We start from the raw sequence: 25,326 nt of genomic DNA, 5'->3' as shown, positions 1-25,326 counted from the left end.
TATTTCAATACACACCTGAATTTAAGAGAGCCATGTTGAGTCCGTCACATATGGATAGGGTTTTATAAAGATTGTACATTATCTGATGTTGTTGTAATACTGAAATAAAAATTTAATAATTATTAAAAATAAACGATTGCAAAAAAAATAATTATGTTTTACAATAAATTTCGTGCATTACCGGTATCGGCAAAGCACGGAGTTCGGGCCGCTTGCTGTTTTCTTTCATCTTCGACGTTGGCTTCACGAGCGTTGTTTTGTGCCTTGCTCTCGTCTGTCTGAGACTGTTCCGGACCCGACGATCCCGCATTAGAGGATGACTACATAAATAGATGATACATTATTTTAGTAAATTTATAAACCACCATATGATCACAGGGTCAAATTGAAATGAAAGTAACTGAGCGCTATACTTACCGATGAGGATCCGGCAGATTGATCGTTCTGCGGCAAAGGTAGAGCCAGCATCCTACGACAATAGTGCAACAGTTGCGCAATGAGAGCGCGGCGCAGTGGAGGCCGTCGGCCGGCGCCGGCAGCCAACGCGTCCGCCAGCAGACCCGACAGTCGCGCCTCCGCCCCGCCCTCGCCGCGCCCGCAGCTCGTCTCGCACACCCACCACCACGAAGCGTGCGCTGAACACGCATACGTCGCAATTAATATCATTTTCTCTTAAAGATGCAGAACACAAATGTAATCGTACGTACCGACTGTTTCGAAGAGAGGTAAGGCGTGATGTAGGTGATGCGATGACAGAACTGGCAGCATGGGATGAGCGAGCCGTAACAACGTGGCGTGCAAGTCGGAGGCGGGGGCGGGCGGCGAGGGGCGGGTCCACACGCCGACCACGGTGCGCAGCGCCGCCAGCGCGCCCGCAGAGCCGCGCCCGCACACCACACGGGACATCACCGAGTGTAGCGCCGAAGCGGCGCCGGCTCCGGCACCTATATGCGCTCCGCCCTAGTATGTTACAATTTGCGCTATTGTATTTTTCAATTGTCTTAAATTGTAAATAGTATATGATTTTTTTAAAGAAATATAATAGGTTATTTTATGAAAATAAAAAAACTGCTTTAAAACACTACACTTAATATGAGATTTAACTCACGAGGTAAGGTTCCGACGAAGCGACCGTGCCGTCAGCGTTCACGTTCATCGTGACGAACTTCACTAACGTGGGTACGAAGTGTTCACATTCCAAAATCACACGACCCATAGTCTGACAGCCGTCTTCAGTCTATAATCAAATTGAATAATCAGAATTTCACAAAAGCTCCTCTTCAGAAAAATTATACTCCCAAAATTATTATATTACCAGCAGGGGCAAGCTCGCGATCCACGCCAAGGCTTGCATGGATAATACCCAGCAGCGGAGCGAGACGTTTTCTAATCTGTAACAAAATATATGAATTACAACAATTAGTACAATTGCAGTTTGCAGAAAGTAGATCCTAATGTACTAAAATGGTAAATTTGTGTAATTGTACTTATTAACTATATATAATACATAACAGTAAGCATTTAATTTAATATTAGTGTTTTTAATGTATGGTATTTTATTGAAAAAAATGTTTTTCGCTAAAACCATCGGAACTGTCATTTTTCGTTTCTCTAAAAGCCATTCCACAGGTTAATGGAAAAAATTATAATATTGTTATCATTGAAAGCAGAATTTTGAAAGCTCATATTTAAATTTTCAAATCATCATCATCCCTCTGAACGAAATTCATAGACTTACTTGCACAGAGACTGAAGCAAGGCCGTAACAGTATCAGACGCCAATCGTATTCGCGGCCTGTCCACGGGCACTGCGAGCGTGGCCATCGACCAGGCGCCGCCGCTGCCCCACGCCGAGCCGTTCAGGGTCAACCAGAGGGACACTACGTTCTCCATAAACGAGCATTCGATCTGTAAAATTTTATAAATTAACGACTTGAACAACCAATGTACCGCTGTAATATTTTTTTTATTTTTTATTGCTTAGATGGGTGGACGAGCTCATAGCCCACCTGGTGTTAAGTGGTTACTAGAGCCCATAGACATCTACGACGTAAATGCGCCACCCACCTTGAGATATAAATACTAAGGTCTCAAGTATAGTTACATATACAACATGACAGGGCATAGTTTCCGATGTTATCAAAATTCTTTACTTGGTCCCTCTAACAACAAAAATTACATTAGACACACAAGTCTTCCTGTACATAATAAAGTGCTTATCGAAGGTATGCCAACAATAGTTAAAATGTTATTTAAACCTTATTATTCAATAAACTTATTTACCATGATTTTATTTATGATGAGTTATAATAGTATTCATTAAAATTTCTTCACAATTTAATATCGAGTTTTTTATTTGCATTACATTATTTCCTGCGTTTCAATTACTTTACAGTTTTCATGTTCGTGCACAGGCATCCGTGACCGTGACGTGTGCCGACTTGAAACGCGAGTTTGACCCGTAAAAGTTCTCTTAACAACACCTACGACTCGCAAAATGCGTAGAAGATACTTTGGTTATCATAGTTTTTTATCAAGTATAAGAGTGTCAAACAGTTTTATTCATAAGCATCGATAGAAATAAAATGCTCATTAGCAGGTCGATAAATTTAAAGTAATTTGGACCCTCGTATAATTCCAATATTAATGAAATTTCAACTGAGTTGAAGTGGACACATTTTCGTTTACCTTATTGTGGAACTCAAGTGCGAGATGCCTGAAGACATCGTAGAGCGTGTGCGTAAGCGGGGGATGGTGTCGCAGGGGAGGCGCGGGGGGCGGCGCGGCGGGCGGCGTGCGGGGCGCGAGGGGTGCGGTGAGCACGGCGATGGACAGCGCGTGTCCCGTGGTGAGCAGGGCGCGCCGAGCCAAGCCCTCGCCCGGCCCGCCGGCGCCGCCACCCGCGCTCTCCAGCCGAGCGTCCGCGCACTGAGATAAGTTGCTGCGAATAATATCAAACGCACTCGTATTATTATACATATTATTATTAACCAATCAATATAGAATCAGTCGTTCTATCTATATATCTATCGCCTTGAAAGACCATATCAGCGTCACCGGGCGAGTAGGTGAGCTCGCGGGGCTCAAACCTGACGTTGTTGCTAACACGAACCTAGGGTTAGGGTAGGGAACCAAGAGCCGTGCTTCGAGAGAATCTACCGGATCGGAAACGCGACCCACTGAGAAGATCCGGCGAGAAACTCAGTGGGCTGTGTCTATGGGTTAAATTAATCGCCGAGCCCTTCGTCGCAAGCGACGGATTCGACAGGAACGATAGGCCGGTGCTTGAGGTACCTAAAAGCACCATTAGTGGATCAGGAGGATTCTTAATGACGTGCATAGGGCGACGTCGACTGTTTACAATTCGGTCCGCAGGATTGGGAATGCGTTCTATCTGATTTCGATTTGTATTATTCGAACTCAAAATCAAGATGTATTTATGATTAAAAAATATACGTACCTATTGCTTGTGTCGATAGCGATTTTGAGACTACTAGTGACTTTTTTAACGGCCTCCAAGAAATATTGATCGAGTTTCTCTTCCGAAGAGTCTGAATCATTGGACTCTGGTTGATTTAAATCTAGTTCTACGTCGATGTCCTTGATTGACACTGGAACAAATTCAATTGTTAAAAGACCCATATTGTATAAGCATCTTGCGTATTTTTAGCTATTACGTGGGTTTAAAACACAAGCTGTATTTAAAAAAAAACTATTCCATTTTTAATAATGTTTATGATGAAGCAAAAGCAATGACAAAACAGTTTCTTTTAATTAGACAACTAAGACAGTATAATGTTGGCAACACACTGTATCGTTATGGATGGTGCTATGCGAGATTGCTGCGGCTAGTGCTGGCCTTGAAACAAATCTGTTGTGGTATGCGATTTCGTGAATTGTTATTAAGCTTTGATGAATTCACAAACATTTTTGCTCATTAGAATTTTAATTCGAAGAATTTTAATTGATATTAATTGATAATAGATTTGTTATAATTGATAGTGATATAACTTATTGTATTTATAAAATAGCCACTATTTATAAAAAATACATAAGTAAAAATTAATAAATAATTGTATTGTTTTTAAATATTGTACTACAATATAATAAGCATAAAAGTATAATAAATATTACACTAAATTAGGATTTTCAAAAAAGTTTTTAATCATCTCTGTCTGAATGGTTACGGTGAAAAATGTTCTTTGTTTTAAAAAAAAACTAGTGAGTAGCATTAATAATACTGATAATAGATTAGTATGAATAATATGCTATTATCCCTAAAGGAATTATAATTTAAAGCATTCGATACCTAGAACCTAGTTAAGACTTTACGAATATTATTAATAATAGCCTCATCCATAGTACCACAAAGTATTATTTCAATGGAAAACCTTAATAAGTTTTAAATTAGGTGTTGTTTTAACTATATTATAGCGTGAATTGTGTGTTTCTTCGAACCAAAATTCGTCATTTCCTTACTTGATGGCATGACACAGGTCGGTTTGGGAATGCCTTTCGCCATACCAAAACTATCCGCTAGCAAATCTGCAATAACAAATATCAATTTCAACTACTACTCAAACTAATAATTTTAACACAGATTTCAAATATAAATCAATATATTACTAAGGAAACAAATTTAACAATATTCAAACAATAACTGTAATTATAAATAAATTTAAAAAAGGCTAAAAATTATATTTGTTTTATGATTTTTATAATTATATTGATGACTGGGTTTAGTTTCTATTTTCACACTATCAAAAATTACTTTTAATTAAAGACAATATTACTGGTGACATATTTGAAATTACTTTAACATTAATCTCCAATGTTACAGAATATTCAAAACATAAGCGATTTACTGTTGGACAGAAATACTGTTCACTTAAATACATTGTACATCTTAATGTCTAGTTTTCATTATTATTATTATTATTATTATTATTATTTAATTATATACGATGACACTGTACAGAGATAAACAAACGAAATATGACGTTTATTAGTTATTGTGATTCAGGTCATTTGTAATCTGCTTAATATGTTCGTATCACAATACAGTATTACGCTTGCAAATGAAAAAAATGTTTTCAAACATTCAAGCATATGGTGATGTAACCTTTTTAAAATGCGCGAGGAACAATATCAAGTTACGGTACTGACCTGCAACAGTCGGTCCCTTGTTCTTGCGAGTTTTCCCAGACTTCTTCTCAGACGCCACGTGTATGACGCGCGAGCCGCCGCCCCACTCTTCGCTACTCACTTCGCCACCTTCGTACTCAACCAGATCCTGCGGACGGAGTGACAGCATTAGCCGGATGTATGGGTACGGTCTAAATCACGCTTTACGTTAACTTTTATAATACTGTTATGCGGGTAAGAGTAACGCCATCTATCGCCGAATAGTCGAACGAATATAGAAGGATCTAGTAGCACCTGGAACGCTCGAGAAGTACAACGCCATCTATTGTCATATAGCGGAAACAATACTAGAGATGTGTGAAATATTCTCGATAACTCTAGGGGTGTGGTATCGACTATAAAAGCGTTGCAGGGATGGCACGCAGTCAGTCAGCAATCGGAACTACTCGAAGCGAAACAGCGAACGGATCACCTGAAGCGAAGCGGAAGAAGCGAATTGAGAGTTTTAAAGTGTTTGTTGAGTGTTTTAGTGTTTTAAGTGTTGAATACTGTTTTTAGTTGTACTTTGGTGGAATTTTATTTATCCCGAACCACAGCGCGTGACAATACTGTCCAGCGTGTTAATGTTTTTATTTTTTTCATTTATTTGTTAAAAGTAGCCGTTATCAAAAGATAACGGCTAAGCCCAAAAGGACTATTTTATTGTATTTGGCGGTGGAAGAGCTGACGGCACATCCCGTGTTAAGTGATTACCGGAGCCTAGACATTGCAAAGTCAACGGCACCACCTACCGTGAAGCATAAATTTGTAGCAATCTTCAAGCCGGCACCCCTGGCTGTGGCTGGCCAATGAACTCACCTGCAGCAGCGTGGTGAGCGCGTGCCTGGGCCAGGGCGGCAGCGTGACGGCGAGGCGCGCCAGCCCCAGCACGCACGAGGGCTCCAGCAGACTGTCGCCGCCTGACAGCGCGCACAGCCGCCCCACCACCTGCGGCACGAACCTGTCTCAGAGCCCGTCTACACGCGGCCATCTCCTCGAGTGCCACCACTCGTAATATTTGTTCACACCGAGTCCAGCACAAACATTATTAGCGGGTACAGGGTGATTTAATTTTTTGAAACATTCAGCGATAATTACTATAACACTTCAGTGGTTTCACTGCGCTACGTGGCACTAGTGACTTAAAGGCGTCACGGTCATTTTATACATTTTTTTATGAATAACAGCTGTATACACTACGTGATTTGTTCACAAGTGCTAACAACCGATAAATACTGCAATTGCAAATGTTACCAGAACAAGTGACAGTTGTGTTAGTTTCAATTGACTGCAAACAAAACTAGGAAATGTACCAATATGGTAAATTCACACTAATAAAACTGTGAAATAAATATAGCCTATTCTCATCTATTAGTAAATTCTTTTGCGAGATTTTTTGTCTTATTTTTGGGTTTTTAATTTTAAACATTTCAAACTGCAGCGGAAGACCGCCATGAATACAATGTATCTATTACTTGATGGTCACCGTAGATCATAAATATTGGTATTTTTACATAGACCCCCTTGCTACAGTTTTTGCAGATATAACAAAGTTTCTATTTGAAAGAATTGTATAGGATGTGACGTCCGCCTGTTGGCACTGTCATGTCAAGGAGGGATAGTTCGACACATTAGCTGAGCATCAACTCTATGGGTATAAAGTTGATTGAAATTACCTTAGCGGCGAGCAACAATGCGTCTCCGTCACTGGCACTGTCGGCTGCCAGGATGTGAGCAACCAGTGCTTGGGCCAGTTGCCCGGCCAGCGCGGGAGACAGAGGTCTGGGCGGTGGAAAATCAGCGCCCGAGCCTATGACGTCAGCTTTTAGCGCACGCTTACCAGCCACGGCTAGTCGAGCTTTAAGACTCATGCGAGCTCTTTGTAATAGCTGCAAAACAATAATTTTTATATATAATCTGACAGAAATTATTCTGTTCTTATTTTTGATAAATCCACTGTACAAATAGATTTTCTTCAAGTTATTACCATGTTAGTACAGTATTATGGGTACTATAGAGAAGGTTTTTGTCACGTTATGACGAGTCATTTCGATAATGGTATTTAACACAAGTGAAGTGTAAAATCGAAAAACGGTTACCGCGGAGCGCGGCATTTTTTTTATTACACAAACGAGTGAACGAGCTCATGGCTCATCCGGATTTAAGTGACTACCAGAATTAATAGAAATCACAATCTGAATGCCGTCATCCACCTTGAGACACGAGAATTATATCGCAGATGTCGATTAAAATAAATATGTATATGGCGGCTTCACGTTCGAAACATGACACCTAGCAGTGCCGGCTTACAATATACATCCCAGTGCTATTGAGTTTCAGTCATTGAGCACCGTATTCTCGTATAGATTTCAGAACACAAGCATGGTGCTACCTGTTGATCTTCCAAAGCGACCTGCATGCCGGTCTTGGCAGCCTCGACCTCGCGCACCTGGTGCAGCAGTTTCTTGTGCAGCTTGCGCCTGTGCAGCCGGCAGTCGGCCACGCGCGGCGACGTGGCGCTGGTGTCGGCGCCGCTGCTGGCGCCGGGCCGCCCGCCCGTCACCCAGTCCCATCTGGACGGACAACGTTAACACATTCTGAATGTCTAGATTAAATTATTCTTGTAAACTATTCACTAATAATCATTGACATTTGAGTTTGTTAAAAAAAATGATATTTTTTTTATACCCATTTGACATTTAATTTTGTTAATGTTTCTATTATTATACATATTTTATATACTATGTTATATTACTATATTACATACATATTGTACAGCCGCAACATCACACCATGGTGTATATCTCAGCAATATATTAATTTTATTTTAATAATACGTAAAATAAAAGTTAAAAAATAACAATAACATTTGACATGACGTTTGGGAGTGGTTAATATACGAACAGAAATATAAATTAAAGAGCCGAAGTTTCTATTCGACTTTAAGATGAGGTCGGTGTCTCGAATCGTACAATGATCTGGCCCTCAAACCGGAAGACGTGACTGCTTCGCGGTCGAAATAAGCGGGATGATAGTACCTATCTGAGCGGGTTTACAATACGCCTTACCAGGTGACTTTTTTTTTTGTCCTACCTAAGCTGATGGCTTTGAGAGGCCATTTCAGCGCGACTCTAATAAGTAGGTGAGCTCGCTGGCCTCAAACCTGACGATGTTGCTAACACTAACCCTAGCAAGAGCAATGCTTCGCAGAATCTACCACTGGATCGGAAACGCGACCCACTGAGAAGATCCGGTGAGAAACTCAGTGGGCTGTGTCTGTGGGTTAATTTACTCACCGAACTCTTCGTCGCAAGCGACGGGTTCGATGAGAACGATAACCGGTGCTTGAGGTACCTAAAAGCACCGTTAGTGGATCGGGAGGATCCAAAATGTGTTATTGGCGACGTCGACTGTTTACCATTCGGTCCGCGGGATCAAGAATGTAGTTCCTGATACAATCGTGACGTGTACGAACCCTTAGAAATAGTACTCGAAATTTTAAAACATGAAAAACTCAAATACCTGGTATGTTTATTGGTGACTGCAGACACAGCATCTAGAACAGCTGACAAGGCAGTCAGTAGTGCAGCCGTCAGCGCCGGTTGTGGTCTCCCGCTCTGCAGCAGCTCCAGGGTGCGGGTCGCGAGCGCCGGGCACACGCCTCCCTCGGTGTCCGACAGCACGCTCTTACGGCACATGTACATTATCAGCACCAGACACCTGGAGATTGTAAACTACATGTAATTTAAATTACTCGATACTCACTTTACCGCCTAACTGATGAAGGGGAAAATAATAGCAGCAGTTGAAATTAAAGTGGTCAGTGTTTATTTGTACAAATCAATGGTAAATCCAATAGATAAAGAGAAGTAATTAGGAGGGATAGCTCTTCGTCCATATTATGTTAAGCAATTAAAGGAATTGACAAGCTTAGCTTAGATAGCTTTCAAACTGGAATGTAAGATCTCGTTGCAGCAAACAGACAAGTTGGAGACTCATTTACAGCATTCCCTAAAACAATTACGTAATGCAACAAAAACTTAAAAAAAATAGAGCTTCTTCTGCACTTCCAACATTTTGACTATAAACTATACAACATTATCTCTGTTAGCCAATCAAAGTACTATCGTGATCAAATTAGATTTACCCTGTCTACATAGGTTGTTAATGGAGAGTAAGCATACGTACAGGTGCGTATTAAATACACAAAAACAACGCTGACCTGTCGAGCGCGATGGGCGGTGCGTCGTAGGCCCCGAAGGCGTCGGTCAGGGTGTCGGCGACGTGCGGCCCCCACCAGGGCGCGGCGCCGCACGCACGCGCCAACAGCGACGCCAGCGCGCCCGCGTTCCGCCCGCTCCACTCCCATAGCATCGGAGTCACTTTCTGACACCATTCCAGAGTCACCTCCTCGTATTGCTGTAATAAAACACAGTTTCTCTGTATTTTTAAATGTTCTGACCTAGTTACATCAATGGATCATAGGTTTTTTTACTATTTTTTTATTGTTAGATGGGTAGACGAGCCCACAGCCCACCTGGTGTAAATGGTTACTGAAGCCCATATACATCTACAACGTAAATGCTCCACCCACCTTGAGATATAAGTTCTAAGGTCTCAAGTATAGTTACAACGGCTGCCCCACCCTTCAAACCGAAACGCATTACTGCTTCACGGCAGAAATAGGTTGGGTGGTGGCACCTACCCGTGCGGACTCAAAAGGTCCTACCACCAGTAGGTAGTAGGATTGTATCATTTATTTTTCTTATATCAAAAATCCACAGATAAGATTCCACTACTTCTACTTCATCCAACAGTAGATTAGAATATTAACGTGTTTGTCTACCTAACTTCCTCTACTTGGGTACGTCATGGCTATTTATGATTCGAAGCAATCAATCAACAGTACAGTATATTAGTTAATTTAATGCAACCAAGACATCAAAACAATTGCTCAAGTTTCTCTCACACTGCTACTGACAAACGTTGATAATGGCTAAACATCAAGATTATTAATCTAATCTAATCATGTATGTCAGCAAAACAAATCCTTATATGGTAAAATTATTTTCTATTTATCAGTAATAAACACTAAAAATTGTACTTACTATTTCACCAATTTGGAAATAGAAATAAAGCAACATATCCACAATATTCTCTGTGATAACTCTAAGTTTATCTGTCGAGCACATCTGAAGGAGACCTTCAGTGGTCACCTTTCCTTTTGCAATCAACTCTGGTATGCTTCGGGTGCTATCTGTTTTATTCTGCAGTTTCTTCAAAACATTAGTACATGTATGTATCTGTTGCTGGAGCTCTATACACTCGTGGTAAGCTGTTATAACTTTTCCTTCGTTATCCATTGTACTATTCAGGTAAGACATCATGTGGACTGCATTACCATTGTACAGTTCCAGATACGGATTTAGGAGGTCCATTAGTTTGCCTGTCGCCAACCTGTTTATAGAAGCATTCGTTTTTTGAAGTCCACAACAATTGAGTGAGGGATTATAAAATCTTACTACTGGTATGAAGTACAGCAGGTGTCATAGTAAGCGTGGTATTACCGTTTTAACTATGTTTAATGAGTGGGGCAAATCATATTATAATATCATACAGAATTCCACCTCCTGATTTAAGATAAACAAATTGATTTGAAACTTTATGAGCTCTGATAACCTTAGCATCTGATAGACAGTAAGCTCATTTTGAGTCCTTAAAAATTTATTCTCAAGAACTGAACAACTTTTTAGAACCGTACAGGTCAAAACGGACGTAAATATTGAAAAAAGTTGTATTAAGTGTTTAAATAGTTTTGTCGACTTTACCTGAATCTACAAGTCAAATCTTGGTGCAGTGCGTTGAGTGCATTAATGGACGCTGGAACATTAGCAATATCAGCTATCTCGCCATAGAACCAGCCAAGTGGTATTTTACACTTCATGGCAGACATACCATAACGACCGATTGTAGTTATCTATAAAATAAAAAATTAAAATTGAAATAAATAAGGTTGTTAATTCATTTTATATTTAGATATCTATAGATATAAAAGAAAGTCGTGTTAGTTACACTATTTATAACGCAAGAACGGCTGAACTGATTTGGCTGAAAATTGGTGGGGAGGTAGCTTAGAACCAGGAGAAGGACATAGGATACTTTATCCGTCTTGCATTCGCCATTACCATAAACAAATCACAAGGTCAATTCTTAAAAGTTTGTGGTCTGAATCTAGAATAAGCATTTTTTTCCTATGGTCAATTATGTGTGGCATGTTGACGGGTTGGAAGACCGTCTGCGTTATTTGTTCTTGCACCTGATAATAAAACGAAAAATTTCGTCTATCACAAGGTGCTTCACTAAAGAGTGGACGACCCCATGCACTAAAATACATGGCCAATAAAGAACCATTAAAATACTTGCTTTTTTAATTTACATTAATTACCCAAATAAAAATTTACCTTGATAAAATCAAGTCTGCTCATATATTGCCTCTGAGGCGGAACAAAGTTCGCTGGGTCAGCTAGTTTTATATATAACTGGGATGTGATTAGTTTCGGTGGACATAATCACAAAATTATTTGTGCTTTTGAACACAGAAAAAGGAAACACCGGAAGTAAAAAATAAGTTCAAGCTAGAATTTTTCTCCTTATTCTGGATATGGTAAACAGATATGAGAAAAATAAATTACGTTTCTGACAAATATCCTCAACTGTCTTACTGAGAATAATGCAAGACCTCATTACACTTCTCCAGGATCCACTAAAGTAATAAACTTAAATACGTTCATAAGAATTACTAAGGTTCCTTATAACATGCCATACAAATGTTGACACTGTTAGTAGAGTAGGCAATGCTCTATTTCGAATCTATGACCTCTTGTTTGAGAAGCATACAAGATACAACTGAGCTAAGATCAAAGTGTACTATAAAATAATTAATTAAGGATGCACACAGTATTCATTACTTACCTTCATATATCGGCAAAGAGGCGGAGGTTGTATATCAGTGAGGACGAGATGTTTATTGGTTATGTCAGTGGCATATGCTAGTTTGACCGAGTTAGTTTCTTCACAGTTGGTCCAGATATCAATGCCCAGTGTTACTAAATCGGGGCACGCTGGAATTATCTGTAAAATTAAAGCATTCAGTTATATTTTTATTCAATCTATAAAGGACAACATTCATAATACAGTGTAAGGCACAGCGGTTCCCAAACTTTTTGTCTGGTAGGCGATTTCTTGATCAACGATATTCGGTACACCACGCAAACGTTTTAATTTAGAGTTAAATAGGGAATGTTCTACATCTGTATCTTTTATTAGTACGCATTATGACGAACTCACGATATCAGTAAGTCGCACTGTGTGTCCGAAATCCAATATAATGTATCTCCTAGCGCCCGAGTGCATTCTTTCCACAATGAGGGTGTGTTGAGGCGGCCGTGTAACCAGAGAGGCCCAAGGTATGTTGCACTGTTCTTGATCCTGGAAAATTTCAGATATTCACATTTTAAATTAAAAAAATACATAAAATCATATATTATGTAGATGCCATGGCTTGCATAAGGATCATAACACAAAGAATTTTAATAATCAATGTTGTGTACCTTAAAGTACTTTTCTTCCGAAAATTCTAATTTCTCTTGGGAATCGCAATCCATCATTGAACTTTCCACATCCTCTAATGAGTCAGGATCTTGAGATGTTTGTTTGGCTTGACCTTCCTTCATTACATTCCACAACTGCAATTGACATTCTTTTTATTGTGGTAGATGGACAAACAAGCTAACATCTCACTTGGTATTAAATGATTATTGGAGCCTACAGACATCACAAGGTGAAAGCCATCATTTAACTTGAGACTTGAAGTCAAAAGTAAGAAGAGAAATTGAAGTATATTTGGAGAAATTAAGTATTTTTTGTATTATATAGAAACCAGAACGCAAGACCATTTCTTGGCAGTATCGTGGTTTGACAGTTGCAGTTTGATTCTGGGAACATTTCTGCTTATTCTTCAGTGAACTCAGTGATGATTGAAAATGTTATTGCACTTTTTTGTGGGCCATTATATTATAGTCTATAAACATTTAAGAGTTTACAACACTACATATGACAAGTATTAGATTCGATAGTATATGAAGTATTTCAAGACGAACCTGATTGGGATCTGCAGAGCCAGGTCCAGGCAGGGTGCTGACCACAGCAGGGTAGTGTCTCCCTCCAGTGGACTCCAGCTTGGTGCCGTCGGAGGCGATATGACACGTGACGTGCAGCGGCATGGACTCGCACAGCCCCGAGCCGAATACCGCCACGCTGTTGCTCTGCGCCCACCACGCAGACGGAGACAGAGTCGCTTTTAAATCTATCAGAACAAAGAAACCCAACGTAATAAATTAGTTTTCAAAGTTTTATAAAAAACATGTTTATGAACTGCCTGTCCCAAGAAAGAGCATATATATTGATCTATATATATAAAAATGAATTGCTGTTCGTTAGTCTCGCTAAAACTCGAGAACGGCTGAATCGATTTGGCTAATTTTGAACCTGAGTTATTTGTGGAAGTCCAGAGAAGGTTTAAAAGGTAGACAAATATGAAAATGCTCGGAATTAAATAAAATAACAATTTTGTTTTTCCTTTGATGTGTCCCCCGTCGGACGGATTCCTTTTGTTTGTATTAAGTTTATTTTATACAAAAGTTTCGGTCTTTTATTTATAGATTGAGGCACTACGAAGTCTGCCGGGCAGCTTGTATGTTAATAAATTTTCATTAATACTAGTTAATGGTATTTGTCCTCATGCCGGTAGTTACCATGATCCTACACATTCCTGCCTATACAGCCATTAGACAATACAATTAAGACATCAACTTAATGTGTTGAGATAGGTGGTTTCATTCCTGTTGTAATATTTATGGGCTTTGATAACCACTCAAAGCCTGAAAGTAGACAAAACTGTAGTAGAGTATATAAAGTTTTTGGAAATAATGTTGATAGACTTCTAACTGATGTGTTTATCAAAACCAAGAGGCCGATGAGAATTTAATCAATTAAAATGATGCCCATATTAAAAAAATTGCGGTCCTCGACTAGGTAACCTGAGGTAACTGATACGAGTATGGATTGAGCTATGGAAGCAGTTAGCTTACGATCCGAGGGATCGACCATTCGCATTTGAAGATCTTACTCGCTGTTGTTCACTTGACCAACGTCCGCATTTACGTACCGATTTCTAATGGTAAATTAAGTAAATCCTTCAGTTGGTGATCAAGTTTCGGTATTGGAGGCGGTGGTGGTGGTGGCGGCTGTGGTGTCGTATTATCGCCAGAGAGTACGCTGGCGTACGTAACGGGAGCGGGCGTACCCCGGCCAAGCTCCGGTACTTCGGTTGCAAACAGGGTGCGTTCCAGCGGCAAACCGTACAGCCCAAATCTGAAATAATCATAACTTCTCTCACATCTTATCTATCATAAGTATCAACCTACTGAGAAAAACTTATGACAAACATTTTTAATGTCACTACAATAGCTATAACAATCTATATATCTATATATATATATATATATATATAAAAATGAATTGCTCTTCGTTAGTCTCGCTAAAACTCGAGAACGGCTGGACCGATTTGGCTAATTTTGGTCTTGGATTATTTGTCGAAGTCCAGAGAAGGTTTAAAAGGTAGATAAATATGAAAATTTTCGGAATTAAATAAAGTTTAGATATGTTATTTATCGACTGAGGCACTACGAAGTCTGCCGGGTCAGCTAGTCTATCATAAGTACCAAAATACTGAGAAAAACTTATCACATACATTTTTAATGTCAGTACAATAACGATAGCAATAGTTTATAAAAATCAAGAATATACAATTAGCATACCTGGCTCTTAGCAAGTCGTGGTAGACGATAGCTCGCTCTCGCAGGCAACGAGCTGTTTTCTCAAGTAGAACTTGGCACCGGGAGACCAGGGCGGGTGCCGTGGAGCGATGCGTGCAGTGCTGTGCCAGAGTGACCAGCCACCGCAGGGCACCCGGAGACTCGCACGCACCCAGGTAGGGAATGCACTCCGTGACGCTGCCCGATAGCGTCGCGTCAAAAGTCGACATCCATGGTCTAGGCACTTGTTTGTCACCCCTTCACAACAAAAACGACTACATTTTATATCAGACTTAAAGTTAAATAAATATTTTATATTAAAAATATAAAGAAATTAATTTCTTTCAAAGATTGCATCATACTTTAAATTATGTCACTGTTATCTGTAATACAATAATAATCTAATTTTAGGCAACTTAAAATACAAATATTAAAAATATACTCACTCGCTGGTTACTAGTATAATTTTCATACATTTTTTGGCAAGACTGCGGTTTCCACATAAAATACAGGTTTTTATTAATGAATTTATGTTTTTCTCAACTATTTTAATACATTCTAATTGATTAGCTTCGACACTTTTGATCTTTACTTTGTCACTAGATCCTAATCGCATCCTTTGAAGTCTAATAGACACAACCCATATTATGAGATCCAGTGCGAGTTTTCTCTTGTTAATATCATTTTTGTCTATAGCTATTTCAAACAATGTGTTCAAAAATGTATTAGATTCGAGCATAGCTATCCTCTGCTGACGTTCCATAGGCACATTGGTATGAGGGCTTGAGCGAACAGTTAAAGAGATCTGATGCAACCAGTCACATCCAATGAATCCAGATTTTTTAGATCCTTCCCCAGTTTTCGTATTGGCTTTATTCATATCCTTTGCTGGATCAAATAAAGTCTTAATGTGGATTAAAAACGTTCTACCCCTCGCCCTATATAATCTAGGGCTTGTCAGTATCAACGTTCCAGACTGTTGTGTCAAATCTAAGCCAGTAGAGAGTAATAATGGACCAGCTAAAATTTCAACATTTTGTGCTTGTAAATATTCCTCACTGTTTACAGGTATATCTGTGTTATGGACATTTGGCTCCTCAGTTGTATTCTGTTCTGGGGAATCAGATTTGGGTTCAAACGAAGCATCTTTTTTGTAACCAATCCCCTGTAAGTTTTGTTTCAAAAGTGTTACTAAAATCATTGGTAAGCTACTTGTAGATGCCGTATGCAAAGTGAAGCTAAATTCAATATGAGCTAACGAGACACTGTATGGTAATGTCAACTCCAGAACATGTTCATCCCAAGTTGAAGACGTATTCTGTAATCGCCAAGTTCTATTATTTTGGTGATCCGATGTTGGTCTTTGTGCAGGTGATAATTCACACCAGAAACCAGGCACTACTGCACTGTAAGGCACAGTCGTATTAGTACCATACAACCCCGTTACGCTGATCAAAGTTTCCAAATCATTAGTATCTAGTTCAGATTTGTTTGCTATTATAATAGGCGTAGGTGTTGGTCCACAAACTTCATCTCGAGGTGCTCGTTGAAGCATGTCAAAATCAATATTAGCAAAATCGTCATCATCAATATCACCAGTTGAATCATTTTCTCCATTATTAAGTGCATAGAAATAAATGATCCCATGTTTAGTTGCCACACTCAATCTTTCCACTGAAGCACAGTATGTTACTGATGTGAAAGGTCCTTTTGGCACTCGTTTTTCAGATATAATTTTGAAGTCTGGCAAAGAGTACAACCTCAAACAACCATCAATACCAACAGATGCAAAGGAGTACTGTTCATGTTTATCCGGTGGCAATAAACATAAATCTATTGGAGTTTCATTGTAGGGTAACTCTTGAATTGACATTGGATTATCTTCTAATGTGTAAATTGAAGTTTTAGTGTTTAGCCTATATAGGATGAAATAAGCTTTTAGATCCGCCTTTTTTTCCAAGTCTGCATCATCCACTTCCATTTTCGTATCCCCATCATTGTCTGTATCGTCTTCAAGTCTTAGTTTTTGAAGATCAACATGAGATATAACAACAAACAAATGATCTCTATCTTCCGTGGGCATCAAATGTGTCACTCTGGGATTATCTTTTAGAGTTAACGTAGACGGAAATGTCAGACATTGTACTGCCACTCCGTGAGAGATAGCTTCTTCCTGAGGCGGATCATTTTCAAACCCGTCATTCGTATTTGTTGCAGCCGTTTGAGTTCCTAATTTGCTACTTCCAGTAATTGTAGTAAACTTGATCTTCTCAGTACTTTCTCCACTTTCGTACCATTTAAAATCGGGAATTTCAACAGGTCCACTCATATTCAGATAATGAACAAAAGGGTCAGCTTGTAAGACAGCATCTGTTTGATCAACTATTTTGGTACCAGCACTCTCCATACTTTTCCAGTTTTTAATTTGGGACATCTTCTTTCCTACTATATCTATGATACTAACTGGGCCAGCTTCTTGCAGTTCAGGCAACAATGCCGAAGGTGGAGGGGGTGGCATAACTTTAAAATGCTTCGTTAAAAAAATCTTTTTAGTTTCGCCCCAATTTTTACAGTCGTCCTTACTTGATGATGCATTCAAATTTATTACATTACTTATTTGTTCGTCAATCAGTGTATTAGTACACTGTGGTAGTTCTGTGTCATCATCAGAATATTGGAAGTAAATTTCGTCATAAATATGTGCATCGTCAGTCCTCGTTACTGAGCAAACTTTCTTGCTACCACCTGGTTTGGAATTGGCACTGTTATTGGATGTTGGTACAACAGCAGTGATGGACCCTGCTGAGGAACTGTGGATGTCATAAGTGAGCAAAAACAGTATTTTTTCTGTCAGTCCCATGCTATTTTCGGCTTCGTTTCGATCGTTCATTGCTTGTACTTTTTCTTCAGACAGTGCTCCAGAATCGAAGAGGGCTTTGCTACTTTCATCTTTTACAGGTAAAGTGGGTTCAGGGAGATTTGTTCTCGTTATAATGACAGCACATATAAGTGATGGTTTGGTCTTGTTTATATTTGGATCTTTCTCAATGTTTTCTAGATTTTGTCCCTGAGTGTAGTTCTCAGATTGAGTTGTCATTCCAGCAAAAGTCATTGCAGTCAATTCTATGCTATATGTAGCTAAAATAAACAACATATTATGTATATAAATATTACTATGACCTATTCAAGAATATTGCATGAGTATATTTCAGTGATTTTGAACAGAATTTCTGAATAATGCAAAGTATAAAAAAAATATTATTTGTCAGTATAAATTTTATGAGTCTACAGAACAAACACTGAAAAAACCTCAAAAACATAATCAAAACTACTCTTACGATATAATATCGCGTTTATTATTCTCATTTTATTATATCCGTTTCTAATATGTACTTTGGGGTTTTAGTTTCGAATGCTTTACCAATAGTCAGACTATGATGTATCAAAAATCAACCCATACTCATACTTAAATGGTGAATCCAATTAAAACGCGGGCCTCCCATCTGTCGTGATTCCCCAAAGAAAGGCTAAGTTGTTGGCATTTGTTAAAACTTGCAGGATAAACTACAGCGTCAAGCTAGTTTTAAGTGAGAGCCTGAGGTACCTTTTTCGTAGTCGTCTCAAATCAATACTGGCCACAAGTGGAATTGGAGTCGGTTCCAATTCTTGTGTATACCAAAGAACTTTTACTGGTGGTAGGACCTCTTGTGAGTCCGCACGGGTGGGTACCACCGCCCCGCCTATTTCTGCCGTGAAGCAGTAATGCGTTTCGGTTTGAAGGGTGGGGCAGCCGTTGTAACTACACTGAGACCTTAGAACTTATATCTCAAGGTGTGTGGCGCATTTACGTTGTAGATGTCTATGGGTTCCAGTAACCACTTAACACCAGGTGGGCTGCGAGCTCGTCCACACATCTAGGCAATAAAAAAAAAAAAAAAAAAAAAAGAAGTTACAGAAAAGTTTAGCAACATATTTAGACATGTGTCATAAAATCATTCTTTAGACTACACAGGAAACTGGGCCATTTCCCAAAATCGGTTAAATGATAGCATACCTTGGAAAATCTTAGTTTCTATAAATTGGAATGTGACTGAAGTTTCTCATACATGGGACAGATTAAGAAACACATTTCTTTTAGAATTAATGGAGACATTGCGGATGTCATTAATATCTGAATATACAAATTTGCAGTTTGTCATCATGTTCTGGACATGGTGCCAACCATTTTATGAAATTTGAAAAAATTCTACTTAAAGAAAACAAGTTAACTCCAGGATTGGTAATTGAGGACATTCAAATAAACCCCTCACTCTAATTGAAAAGATGGTTGGTACTTATCTATCATCTAGAATAATCTAGATCTTCTTATCAAAAAGATACCAGGTCAAACAGGATACCCTTACTTTAATTGAAAAGATGGTTAGCACTTATCTATCATCTACATCATCTTATCAAAAAGATACCAGGTCAAACAGGATACCCTTACTTTAATTGAAAAGATGGTTAGTGCTTATCTATCATCTAGATCTCCTTATTAAAATGATACCAGGTCAAACAATCAGCCACATCTCAAGATACTGTTAGTTTTTTCTGTGTGCACAATAACATTAATGTCAAGACATATTTTATACAAAATATGATAGTAGCACAATATTTAAATGACAACGAATGACACTTTATTCTTCCGTGGCCGCGAATACGCGAATAAACTGTAATCGTAGTTTTAATTATGTTTATAACTCATGAAAACTGAAGAAAATACTTACAAGAATCTTTCTCTAAGCTTGTAGACCACACTTTATTGTAATCTGTAGTGAGAATTCCACTGAAAATTGAGTCATATGGTGAAACATGTACAAATTTGACTAATTTCAGTCCACAATCGAATCTCCATATGTTTACTTTTCCCTCAACGGTGCCTGTAGCGATAAGATCACCGGTGTTACCTTTAGACACTACTGCTACATTGGGACATGGTACTGCACAAGCTGTAGCATTTGTCACCTGAGAAAAACATAAAAGATAGTGTTATGTCAATAAGTCAACACTGAAGGCAATATAAAATTGAGTGACAAGATGCAACAAGTTATTTTTATTTTCTAGTCAACTGCGCAGGAACTAAAATTACTGTTTCGACTATACACTCACTGATATGGGGACGTTGTGTGTGTACTCTCCCTTAACAAAGGAGCAATTAGGTGAATGGCGCTCATGTTCAACCCAAGGCTCATCACTCTTCTCCCAGCAAACGAGACACACGTTACATGCGAAGCACATGGCGCGGTCATCGCCACTGGGTGATGGTTGATGGTAGAATCCTGCCTGTGCCATACGAGCTGGGAGAGCCCATCTAAACAGATAATTGATAAAATTAATAACAATATTATCAAATTAATTGTGTGTATGCAGTGTTAATACTAGAAACAAATTGTCCTGCATTTCAATGGCTTGAATATATGTAAAGTTATATATCAACAAAAATTAAAATAATCTGTTTTGGCTCTAAGGAAACTGTCAAAAGATACAGTGCCGTAGTAAAGCATATCATAGGGTTAATTGCTATTTAATGGTTAGCATAATGTTTAATAATTATTATATATTATTAAAAAATAAGTTACTAAAACCCTATTTTATTGTAGCTTAATAAATATTGTTTTCTCTTATCTTATAGTATCTTAAGGTACTAAAAGTGTTACTACTTTTCGAATTTCAGATGTTATCCTGCAAATCATGCATATGATGAGCCATTAAGCAACTAGCCCCCAACTTGCAGATGCAGTGAGTGAGATAAAGAATTTCTTTATTTTAGAATTAGCCATCAAATTAACAGCTTACTTGTAATCCATGTGGGGCCATCTTTTGAATGTCTCTTTCCTTTCAGCCTCGGAGCTCATCAAGGGTCTATTCTCATCATCCCGTAATGATGGATCTAGTTCATTGGCTCTCTGCCCTACAGCTGATGCAATAGCTAAGGCCGGAATTCTTCGGCTCTGTCCTTTGAGCTCTTGGACAACACTAGCTGCCACCAGTCGTAAAGTTGATAGTGACAGGCATATTGTTACTGTACTCCACTAAAACATTAATTTTTATAATGTTAATTAAGTTTTACACACTATTTATGCACATCCAACAGTACCTTAATCCTTAACATTTATCCCAATCAACCCACCTTTTGGGCTTTGACGCCTTTTCGGACTGGTTCAGCATCAATAGCACTTTTCAACTCAGTGATAAAATCAGAAAGCCCTACTATAAAATGTGCATCTATGCTCTGAAGACATTGATACAGGAGCACAGCCTAAAATTAAAAAAAAGTATTAAAATAGTTTACATTAAATATTATTATAATTAAAATTTATATTTATATATAAACAGATAAGTGTTATATGGAAGTCGCAGCCAAGAATTGCAAATAAAGACAGGTTTAATAATCTCTTAATATTTTCTGGGAACCATTACAACTTGATTTGGATAGCCATCAAGTGACTCATGTTTGTGGCTCATTGAATTTCAAAACATTTCAACATAATGTAATATAATTGTCAAATTTTAGATAACAAGAAAGGTTCAATAATGTCATTTGCATTTATTGTTAAAAAAGTGATCGACAAGTAACAGTAGCAGCGGCAGCAGACTGCTGCAGCGGTAGATAGCTTGAGATATTCATTACAAATAATAATATTTATTATCATAAATACAGCTAAATGTATGGTGACAGAATAATGTTTAAGAGACAAAAAACCTAACTTTTATTATGATGAGCTTCTGCTGGAAACAGTATTAGAAACACATACACACACACACAGTATACAGGAAACACCTTAGTTAACAACAATGTACACAGTGCGTTTACTTAAAATTGCATTTGAGCGGTAGTGGTACAACAACCTCTTTCCATGGAAGTCAGGTTCAGTCTTGAAGACTAACATATCATAGAACATGTATTTCGGTCATATTGCTCGGAAAACACCGGATAGCTTAGAAAGACTATTCGTGACAGGGAAGAGCGAGGGAAAGAGACCGCGCGGGCGCAGTCCGACAAGGTGGTTCGACCAAATCCGCACCACACTAGAGATCCCATTCCACGACGCCCTTCATGCGGCCAATGATCGGAGGCGCTGGCGGGACATCACAAGGAGTAAAATCATGTCGAATTATAATGGTCACAACCCTCAGCAGTGAGGAAACGACGCGAGGAGGAGGAGGTATACCATTAAAACAGTTTGTAAAGAACATTAATTCAGTTAGTAAAATTCTGACTTCTTAACATTAAACATACACTGCACCCTCAGTCAATACTCGCACAAGTGATCCATTTCCAGCAAGGCAACAACTCAGTACATTTGTAGACTAGCATTTTTATTATTAAAAAGAGATTTACATTTTTTAAGACATTCTGTAACTCTTATTACTGTAAAGTAGTTACCACTTACTTTCTTATACAATAGATTACCACTACTATCTTGGTACTGTTATTTGGTATTATTTAAGTTCTATCAAGAACTGCTTCTACATTGATATTTAAATTAAAAATGGAAATTTATTATTAAATATGGTACTTTTATGAAATTGTTTCAAGGTTTTTGCTGAAGCCTCTGTACTTATAATAATAATGAAGAGTTTAACAAATAGATTTTATGTTTACTCTAAAAAACCAAAAACAAAATCTTTACACATGGTAGATTCTTTAAATTCTGTATGAAGTACATTGTTTTTCATACACTATTTACATCTATTATAGTGAAACAACCACTATCAACAGTGAAACATCAAATCATTATTTAAGCCACAATTAACATTGATTTCACTAACTTCATATATACTATACAGGTATGTAAATGTTTACAACATTCAAAACTGATTAAATACTTTTTGACTAGATTCAATTGATTCAACCTATTCGTAATCTTCTAGACCTTTTTCCAAAGCAAGTAATTTTATTATTCTTTTTCACTCAGTATTATTGCAATATCTTATTAGAAATATTTCAATTACATTTTAAATGGCAGTTACAGCAATTTTGTATTAATTTATGATAAATATTTATAACATTACTGTGACCGTTTTTATTATTATATTCAATATTTGGTTTGAAATTAGTACTATAAATAGTACTTACCTCAGATAAGACAAGTTCAATCTTTATGTTTTTTTCAGTATGAGAAATTGGCAGGGGACGTTGCAGAGCTGTATGAAGTAATAACACTCCATTGTAATCAGTGCGTGCACCAATACCACTACTATCCCACACAAAAACTCGGTCCGCTCCGGAAGCGTACTCTACTCCCAACGTACCAGCTTCGTCTGCAAGCAATGCATTCTTTTGACAAAACCTCCTAAATCAAAGTTTTTGGCAATTACAATTCTGCTATAAAATATTGAAGGGGCATCTCCGTAGAAGTATTATGTTTTGTGCCAATATGTATAATGTGGAAATGCGAAAGGTATATTGAACCTTATAAATTCTTAAATCTTGATCCGGTAAAATTGTTTATCGAGAACTGTCAAACCTAAGCATAAAGTGGGACAGATTTTGTGATTATGTTGATCAGCATTTAAAACCTAACATGAGAAATTTGTTTGAAAAATAGATTTGAAATCAAGCTGTGTAATATAAAACAATTAGCGTCGTACTTACCCGCTGACAGACATGAAGACTGCAGTATCACACCCGAATTCACATCCAAAACGTGTACACTACCCACATCAGTCTTCACCAATATAATATTAAGATTACTGTGGTACGTGAGAGAAGTTACAGAAAAGTTCATACGTATATAGCCATCTTCCCGTAATATCAAAGAATCATCGCCCATCGTGGCCGTGAATACATCTGTCTACACTACGTAAACGCCATTTGTAATTGTGTTTTTTTTATGTCAAAATTATTCCTATTGAGTGGCCAGCTTCGAAATTTGAAGTGGATTAAGCATAGATAATCTCGATCACAGTCAGAGCATAAAAGTTGCCAAAGCAAATTAAATCAGTTAAACAGCATTGAGCCAGCCCGCAACAGTAGGTACTTGACAGAATTAATCTGTGGCCTGGTTCTACGATCAATGTACGAGGGACTTTTTTGCGGGAACGCGAGGAGTGAAGTTGTGTGATTTGTTTTATTTTGTCTATTTAGTGTTTCTTCGGGTTAAAATGTGTAATAACAGTGGTTTATTAACTGTTTAATATCTGTGAAAGTGCACAAATGTGGGAAAATGAAACAAAGCCGCTAGACGTAACTTCTCGGGATCCTCCAAAAAGTCCACTGAAAAAATCTTAGTAAATGACCACAATTTTACTGAGATTATATTTCATCCCATATAATTTCATCCCAGTTGATTAATGTCTCAAATTAATCATCTTAATTTCATTTTACTCCATAATATCATTTTTCATAAAAATATGAATGCAAATTAAAATAAGACCTGACTTAAAGGTATCAGTTACCAGGACATAAAATCCCTTAAAAAAAATCAATGTACGAGGAGGACTTTTTGGCGGGAACGCGAAGTGAGGAGTTGTGTCCATTGTTTTATTTTGTTTATTTAATTTTTCTTCAGATTTACGTGTAATAACTCACAATCATAATCGAAAAATTCAGCGCTAGAATGTCAGTCTAGAATAGAACCACTCCGTCATTTCCAGTCGTTGTTGTAAAATTTGACTAATGTATTAATCAGTTAATGATAGCGTTCTGTGCTTACATAGGCGTGCTGCGATTTCCGATCTATATTTTTATTTATTTATGGCCCACCTGGTGTTAAGCGGTTACCGAAGCTCAAAGACATCTGCAACGTAAATACCGCCACCCACCTTGAGACATGAGTTGTAAGGACTCATTAACAATTCATCGGCTGCCCCACCCACCAAACCGAAAGGCATTACTGCTTCACGGCAGAAATAGGCAGGGTGGTGGTACCTACCCATGCGGACTCTCAAGACGTCCTACCACCAGTAATTACGCAAATTATACTATATAAGATTATATTATATAAGATTGCAAGCCAAATTATAATAAGGCCGTACAAGTTATAATTAAATAGAAATATTATTATGTTCCTAATAGATGAATGCAGAGAACAGCTGGTTTTTTTGTGATTTTATGACCTGGTAACTAAGACCTTTAAGTCATGTCTTATTTTAATGTATATCAAATATTGATACATCGCTACATACGAATGCACTGGAAGTCATCCTTTAGGCCACGGCGACTTCAAAATATTATATTTTACTGGTTGTAACTGGCATGTGATGATGCAACCCTTCTGTCAGA

The 25,326-nt window shown here is 38.1% G+C and overlaps 1 protein-coding gene across 6 annotated transcripts in view; it reads right to left on the bottom strand.

The window, feature by feature from the left end:
- The window catches only part of LOC100862752 (survivin-1), a 46,395-nt gene extending 22,414 nt beyond the window's left edge, over positions 1-23,981 (bottom strand). For 2 of the 6 annotated variants that reach the window (XM_038020171.2, XM_038020172.2), the window contains exons 1-31: positions 23,698-23,981; positions 23,179-23,363; positions 21,229-21,357; positions 20,895-21,130; positions 20,208-20,409; positions 19,826-20,063; positions 15,506-18,197; positions 15,063-15,317; positions 14,411-14,616; positions 13,344-13,549; positions 12,795-12,929; positions 12,532-12,672; positions 12,157-12,315; positions 11,013-11,161; positions 10,293-10,641; positions 9,407-9,603; positions 8,707-8,904; positions 7,577-7,757; positions 6,861-7,073; positions 6,004-6,132; positions 5,167-5,293; positions 4,480-4,545; positions 3,461-3,611; positions 2,689-2,941; positions 1,739-1,908; positions 1,316-1,391; positions 1,109-1,237; positions 708-960; positions 418-635; positions 182-320; positions 16-99 (exon numbers count right to left, since the gene is read on the bottom strand). In XM_038020171.2, coding sequence (XP_037876099.1) covers positions 16-99; positions 182-320; positions 418-635; positions 708-960; positions 1,109-1,237; positions 1,316-1,391; positions 1,739-1,908; positions 2,689-2,941; positions 3,461-3,611; positions 4,480-4,545; positions 5,167-5,293; positions 6,004-6,132; positions 6,861-7,073; positions 7,577-7,757; positions 8,707-8,904; positions 9,407-9,603; positions 10,293-10,641; positions 11,013-11,161; positions 12,157-12,315; positions 12,532-12,672; positions 12,795-12,929; positions 13,344-13,549; positions 14,411-14,616; positions 15,063-15,317; positions 15,506-18,197; positions 19,826-20,063; positions 20,208-20,409; positions 20,895-21,130; positions 21,229-21,357; positions 23,179-23,363; positions 23,698-23,875 — 8,044 coding nt within the window. In that variant the 5' untranslated portion in view covers positions 23,876-23,981. 6 annotated transcript variants of the gene reach the window in all.
- Positions 23,982-25,326: the final 1,345 nt, after the last annotated feature.

Source organism: Bombyx mori, chromosome 25, assembly GCF_030269925.1.
Source record: "Bombyx mori chromosome 25, ASM3026992v2".
NCBI classification, from domain to species: Eukaryota; Metazoa; Arthropoda; class Insecta; order Lepidoptera; family Bombycidae; genus Bombyx; species Bombyx mori.
The sequence above is the reverse complement of the archived record's forward strand: the minus strand, read 5'-3'. Positions and strand labels throughout refer to the sequence as shown.